At 46.8% G+C, this 7,765-nt stretch overlaps 1 protein-coding gene across 2 annotated transcripts in view; it reads right to left on the reverse strand.

Moving 5' to 3' along the window:
- Positions 1–3,831, reverse strand: part of NAT8L (N-acetyltransferase 8 like) — a 59,751-nt gene extending 55,920 nt beyond the window's left edge. Inside the window, exon 1 of one of the 2 annotated variants that reach the window (XM_020805929.3) lies at positions 3,298–3,831. In XM_020805929.3, the coding sequence (XP_020661588.2) occupies positions 3,298–3,628 (331 nt within the window). In that variant the 5' untranslated portion in view covers positions 3,629–3,831. The remainder of the gene's footprint in view (positions 1–3,297) is intronic. The other variant, XM_020805931.3, reaches the window with a different exon arrangement.
- Between the last annotated feature and the right edge of the window lie 3,934 nt (positions 3,832–7,765).

Here is a 7,765-nt window from a genome sequence, read left to right on the forward strand (position 1 = left end):
CACTTCAAAATGGTGGTGGCAGTGGTGGTAAGGCGCCCTCCTCCTCAGACTATATTTCAAAACAAAACAAAAAAGATAAAAGACTGTCCAACTGCTGGTACAATGAAAGAGGGACAAGGATCAACTCAGCCAGCATTGTTAGGTATATTTTCCTGTTAGACCGTGAAAGCAGGGGAAAATGAGCTCACAATAGAAAAATCACACTTGGTGGATGCTTCAGGATGTATTCATGTACTGCCTAAGCAACTGCTGACACTTGTGAACGTTGCCCTGATCTGCAACTGGATCTACATAAAACTAAAATACTTTCGACTGGAATTTGATTCCTATCATCTCTATCTCTGACTTTTTAAGTACAGTGGTGCCTCGCTTAACGATTTTAATTGGTTCTAAAAAAAATCACTATGTGAAAACATCGTTAAGCGAAACACCATTTCCCATAGAGATGCATTGAAAACCAGATAATCCATTCCAATTGGAACAGATTACCATCCTTAAGCGAAAATCGCCATAGGAAAAAATGTTACGCGAAACGCGGTTCCCCAATTGAAATGCATTGAAGCCTTTTCAATGCATTTCAATGGGGGAGAAAAAAATTCACAAAAAATTCAAAAAGACTCAGAACAAAGCCAAATTAATTTAACGAAGGTTTTATTAGGTTCACTAACGATTCCAAGCATTTTAAACATTTTAAACATTTTAGAATATTTTAAAAATAGCAAAAACAGGGCTGTCAAAAAAATCGTTAAGCGAAACAAGGGGACCAAAAACCTAATCGTTATGCGAAGCATGGTCCCGAAATCATTAAGTGAAAATAGCCCATAGGGAAAATCGTTAAACGGAGCGCAAGATCGCTCCAAAAAAGCCATCGTTAAGCAAATTGTTCGTTATACGAAGCAATCGTTAAGCGAGGCACCACTGTACTAGGGAACATCCTGAAGGTTTGCTGTGGTGGACAGAGTTTCCCATTTCTAATTCACCCTTGATTGTATTCTCCATTCATGCTTTCTTAATGTAAACAACTCCTCCTTTTAAAAAGCAAATTTTGTGCACATGTTGTTTGAGGTACACAGAGAGAGTAATCCATATATCTGCCCTCTCCTAATACAGTATTCTCAAATGAATTGACTATTTTGAAACTTTCTTTGATTTCCATCCTGAATCCATTCATGAGCATTTCATATATTCACCTTTACTGCCTCACTCTGTTAATACACCCAAACTATTCGGGGTGATCAGCTCCGTTCAACGTCTGTTGGAATTATACTACAATTATATTGTGGTGGTGGTGGTGGTTGTTTTTTGTTTTGTTTTGTTTTGTTTCTGCATATCTCCTTGCATTTAAAAAACAAATGATCCTGGTCAAGTTCTAGATATTAACAACCATTCAGAAAAAGCCGTGCACAAGGAAAGTTCAGGAAAACTTCTGCATCTTGAGAGAAAGAGAACAACATTTTGCTGAAGGAAATTCCTCAAATGTCTTTATATTTTTCTCAAGTTGTAAGTTTTATATCTGGATTTTTTAAAGGAACTGCATAATCCCAATTTATTTGCTTCTCATATTGAGGGATGGGAACCTGTCTGGAACTGTAAAATTCATTTTATGTTTGCTGCAGGACCTTAACAGGAACTTTCAATTTGACTAAAAAACATAAAGGTGACCCCCTTGATAAACAAGAATGCAATCATACGAGGGGCTGGTCCAAATATAACATTCTGACTGGTAATTATTATCTTCTGCGGTTATTTAATACTATACTAATCAGGTGGGATACTGGTCCAGGCATTATATTATAACTGGCAACATGTCTATAGAAGTCCATACGGAAACCCACTTTTCTGTGCACTCGTGGTACACTGTAAATCTCATGAAGACGTCTCTGCTGACAGGGCATTGTCTTATTTTTAACTAGGCAACTGATTCAGCATTACCTGATTGTCAGCAGCTGTCCAAAGTCTTGCTCACAAAATACATGCAAAATGGGTAGTGTTCCTCAGACTTAGGGTCAAACTATTTGGAACCAATAGCATTTCCTTACAGGAAATAAAATGTACAGCTTTGGGGACATACTAACCAAAAGGGCACCTTTTTGTGCCCATTTAGCTAACTGGAGGCCTTAAGAGCTGTGTCTTCTTGGCATTAGGAGTTGGCCACAGAAACCACGTGATAAGCGCTCATCTTGGTGGTTAAACTTGCAGCAGACAGCTGAACCTGCTAACGTGGCCTTCCACTGACCCTTTCGGAAAAACGCAAGGAAGCAGACTCAGAAAACCAGCAGGGTCCTTTCTCATCTGTTGGGGTCTTCACCTGCTGGCAATCTTGAGGCTGCAGGACTGCCACTCTGCTAGGCCTTTAAGCTGCCTCACAAAGCAACTTTAATCATCGTGTCTGCTTTTCTAGGTTTCACAGCTGCAGTTTATGTCAAACGTATTATTTCCGGTTACCCTGCCTTTCCAAGGATCTCTCTGGCCAAACTTTCCTTCATTTGTTCTGCGCAGACTGTAGCAGGGGTGCTTCAGAGCTGGCACCTCCAGGGGTATATAGTAAGTGCCAGGAGGGCACCCTCCATGGAGTGCAGGCTAAAGGCAACGCACCTTCTACATTGCACCCAGGGGCCCAAGGGGAAAAGTGCACAAAACCAACGTAAAGATCCTCTGGAGGGTGCCGTCGGGGCAGCCAAGACTCTGAAAGCGCTGGGGAAAAAAAGCAGGTGAACCTTCCGACGGCTGACGAGCAGGGCTCCTCGGGCCAGCCCCAGTGACGGAGGGAGGCCCAGTCCCACCGCGTCCGTCTCTCTTTCTCCTCCCCCCCCCCAACCTCCCTCACAGTCATCCTGGGTGCCCGGGGAAGCTGTCTGCCGAGCCCTGGGGAGGGAAGGGGGGGGACGTCGCCAGCCCGACTCCGGTCCTGCCAGGACCCCGGAGCTTCCTGCGCTACCCAGCCGCCGGCACGCCGCCGCCTGCCTCTGAGACCCGTCCGACGAGGTCCGAGCAACGAGCAAGAGGGAGCCGGCAGCCCATCTCGCAGGGCAGGTCTCGGCGCTGCAAAGGAGAAGCCAGGGAGCGCGCGAAAGGCAGGACGCCGCCGACGCCGACGCCTGCTGATCGAGCGCGCCACCGGCGGCTGCCGGTGCCTGGAAACTGGCGAGCGGCGCCTCCGAAACCTCCTCCCTCCGGCGCCCCCAATTCTGTCTGCTGAGCACGGGGGGGGGTTGTCGGGGGGGGGGTAGAGAGACGGATGAGGCAGGATCCCCCGGTTCTTTCCCACCTTCAAGTGCCAACAGCGGCCCCACTTACCAGCCATTGTCCCATACACCAGCTGCGTAAAGGGCTGGTCTTTTAACCCTCTGAATGCCGTGTTGGGGATCCTTTCCATGATGCCTTCATAAAATATGCGCCGCACCACTTCTTGCTCGGCGGGGTGAAATTCCCGGATACGGACGCCCTCTTCTTGCGGGTCCCCTTCGTCCGCCGGGGCGCTCGGAGGAGCCGCCGGCGCGCCCGATAAAGAGGGCCACATTTGAGAGGAAGACACGATGATGGTCTCTTTTTTGGCTCCTGAAAGCGATTCATGATCTTCCGCCACTATCTTAGTCTCGCAGACCATTTTGGGAGACAGACAATGCATGCAAACTGAATCCCCCCCCAGGAAAAAAAAAAAGGGTCTGAAATGCTGGACGCGAGGGGGAAGAACCTTCCCACACGGGTGCCTGCGTTCGAAGCCTTTTTCAGGGATGCAGATCGGGCGGAGGAGGCGCTGGCAAAGAGAAAAAGGAGCTCCGCCGCATTTTGGAGAAGCATTTATAATGCAGCGGCGGCGATGCGGTTTGGAAGGGGGTCCCCCAGGGTCCTAGCGTCCTTTCCATTGGCTGGCAAGGGTCAGCACGCGTGCGTTCGTTGGCTTGCCCGCGGCGGGCGGGGGGGGGGGGGCGGCGGACGGCAGGCAACGCCTTCTTACTGTGCTTTATGGCAGATTACTACAACATTTCCTTTCAGCTTTTGACGCGCCGGATCCTCTCGAGGCTTGCAAAAAATTTCGGTGCCAACCTGTAAGAGAGGGGGCGCCTCATTGGAGAGAAAGAACGCGACTGACTTCGTTTTTAGAGAAAGAGGTGGGGACCGTCGCGGCTATTTCAAGCATTATCAGGGTTTCCATTGAAAACTGCGCTCAAATCAGGAAAGCGAGCCTGGAAGGAATCCTATAACCCTACAGCATTCTGTGCATCTATGCAAACTCATTTGCGAATGACTTTTCCTTCTTGGACAGGACGGTTTATACAGCTCCCACACGCTCATTGTCCCAGACACTTATTCTGTCTCACACTGCAGATGGAAATCCTGGCTTTAGTTTCCTTGTCTTAAACTAGCCTTTTAGTATTCTAAAATGGTTCATGTAAATTCCTGTCATTTTTAATATCTGAAGCTAAAATGTACATGTGTATGGCCTTTACTCATTAAGATATTTCATTCACTTGAAATATATCCTGATAATAGTTTTTCTCCTACCCCTGGGAGGAAAAATGGCTGATTTGCCACAGTGGTAATTCTACATTTACAGTATTATTATTTATCCTCAAAGTTGTTCCCCTCCCAGTTCAGCACAAAAGTAATTCTACATTTGTTGTTATGTGCTTTAAAGTTGTTTCCAACTCATGAGGACCATATAAATTAATAACCTCTGGAAGGTCCAAAAATACATTGACTACTGGAGTTCACCAAAGAATTTCAGATCAGGCTATGCTCTATAGCCTACAGCAAAGCCTTTGACTGTTGGATCATGAGAAAATATGGGTAACTGAAAGAAATAATCCATATTTGTTGTGCAAATTGCATCATGGATAAGAAGCTACAGTTAAGACAGAATATGGAGAGACAAAATGGTTACCTATATGCAAAAGTGTGAAACAAGGCTATATATGCAGAACATAACATATTGGAAGCTGGACTAGATTCGGGTGAAGGAGGAGTGAAAATTGGTGGAAGAAACATCAATAAAATATGCAGATGACATCATATTACTGACAGAAAGAAGCAATGACTTGAGACAACTCCTGATGAAGGTGAGAAAAGAAAGTGCAAAAGCAGGACTGCAGTTGAACATTAAGAAGACAAAAATCATGACCACACTACTAAATTACATAAATTTAATATTGACAATGAAGAAACTGAAATGATTAAATGTTCTTTATACCTTAGCTCAATCACCGGTCCAAAGAAATCATCAGAAGACTGTGACTCTGAAGGACAGCAATGAAGGAACTAGAAAATTTTGTCATGCGTAAGAGCATAAAGATACCGAATGTGGTATAGTGCAGAGGTCATCAACCCCCAGTCCGCGGTCCCGTGCCAGTCCATGGCCTGAGACGGACTGGGCCGTAAAGACAGACCTCCCGCCCCCTTGTGCACACTCCCCTCCCCACAGCTGCTTTGCGTGCGTGCCAGTGCCAGTGTGAGCACTCCCCCACCCCTTCATCCATGTGCCTGAGTGCCCATGTGAAGGGGTGGATGGGCACAGGGCCAGGCGTGCAGGTGCCCCTGTGCATGCGCAAAGGGGTGGGGGAATGCTCACACTGGCGCTGGCAGGTGGGCACTCCCCCACTGCTTTGCGCATGAGCCCGAGAGCACCCATGCACCCGCACACACCTGTGGGGGTGGCCCCTGCCTTCCTTGTAGTATCAGCCGGTCTGCAGTCCCAAAACTGTTGGGGACCGCTGGTATAGTGGACAGAATTATGGAAATCCCCACTTGGGCATGGAAACTCACAGAGGAGGATGGAACTGATAAAATCACCCCAAGCTCTCGCTTACCTTGAAAGCCATATTAGGCTCTGCTCACTATTTTTATTTATTTGATTTATTTGATTTATATCCCACCCATCTGGTCTGGATGGCTATAAGTTGAATTTGATGGCAGATAACACAAGGACATGTCACTGAAGACCAGGGCTAAGATCATGCACAGTACTGTATTCCAAAATACTACATAATGGTGTGAAAGCTGGACAATGAAAAATGGCAGAAAAACCATTGGTTCATTCGAAATATAGTGTAGGAGAACAGCTTTGCAGATACCATGAACCACCAGAAAGACAAATAAGTGCATCCTAAATCAGGCTTGAACTCTCTGGAAAAGCTAACTGGGGCTATAATACTTTGGCTATCATACTTTGGTCACATCCTGAGATGACTCACTGGAAAAGTCAATAATACTTAAAAAAAAAAAAAAGATGAAGGCAGCAGGCAAAGAGGAAGGATATGAGATGGTTTGACTTCAAAAAGAAAACACAGCCTTGACTTTGCAAGAGCTGAGCAGGGCTATTAGTAATAGTACATTATGGAGGTGACTCATTCATAGTTTGTCATAAGTTGCTGGTGACTTGATGCCACTCAAAAAAATCAAGATCCTGTTATTAAGATCTCGTGTCACGTCTTGCAAACTAAGGATTTCGACTCTGTGTCAACCCACTTCACGCTCAGCCTCCTCCTCCTTCTTCCTGCTTTCCATTTTCCCTACCATTATTAACTTCTCCCAGTGAGTCTTGTACTATTCTCATGATACCTCCAATGTATGGTTGCTTCCATTTAGTCATTCAGTCACTAGAACTTTTCTAATGAGAGTACGGGCACGCCTTGATCTAATAATAATTGCATGTTTTCAAGTCAACTCTGACTTACGGAGCCCCCCTTTCAGGGTTTTTCCAGGTAGACAATACTCAGAAATGGTTTGCCCTTCCTTTTTTTTTTCTGGGGGTGCCCTGGGATTTTGGAGCTTGCAGGCTGGCTGTACTCACAGGAGGCACAAGTGGGGGACTGAACTCCCAATCTTTGGCTCTGCAGGCAGATACCAAAGCCAGGATCCACTTCTTTGTGTTTGTGGCAGGCCACTGAATCTGCAAAGCTCTCCCCTAACATGATTAAAATGAACTGATTATTTTCCAAATAAGCTTTAATTGCCTAGCTTTCACATCAATGCACATCAAGACCATGAACCACAACCTTGGTCTTCAGCAACGTACTTTTTACACTTTAGGATCTTTTCAAATTCTTTCACGGCTGCCCTTCAGAATCTCATCAGTCTCCTGATTTCTTGGAGAAAACAGAGGGCCTAACAGTGTGTCTCCTATTGCGATCTTACCCCCTTCACTGCCCCTTGCTGTGGTTTTCATGGGATCTAACACTTCAAACACTCTGGGGTCCCGTAGATGTAAATCTGAAAAGTCATCCTACTTTATCATAATGATATAACGTTCTCGATTATTAGTATTAGTGTGTGTGTTTTGTTTTAAGACAGCATCATATGAAACTTTTTTTCCCCGAGAAAGAGCCCCCTAAGGCTCTGTGGGGCCTACTCCCAGGATCCGTGTGTGTGTGTGTGTGTGTGTGTTTGAATGCCATCTTTTTGCTGTTCTGCGGAGGCCACATGCGTCTGCTCCCCCCCCCTCCTCCCGCCCGTTCGCTCGCTTTGCCGGGGTGATCAGATGAGTCATTCACCACTGCGGTAGTTTCGAAGTGTCTCTTTAATACTTCGCTTGTGCGCAGAATCCGCGCTCGCCGTACCCGGCGCTCCGTAAGCCCGTCCTCCGGCTAGGAAGAGGAGGACGGGCACCTCCGTGTGATCAATTTGGGGGGTCCCGTTCGCGGCGGAGGGGCTGGCGGGGGGGGAACGCCCCGAAGGTGGTCCTATCCTAGCTGCGAGTAACGCCCACCGCGTCCGTCCCGAGTCCCGCCGGCAAGTTCGTCGCAGGGGGCGCCCGCCAGCCAGGCAG

This window comes from Pogona vitticeps, chromosome 3 (assembly GCF_051106095.1).
Source record: "Pogona vitticeps strain Pit_001003342236 chromosome 3, PviZW2.1, whole genome shotgun sequence".
Taxonomy (NCBI): domain Eukaryota; kingdom Metazoa; phylum Chordata; class Lepidosauria; order Squamata; family Agamidae; genus Pogona; species Pogona vitticeps.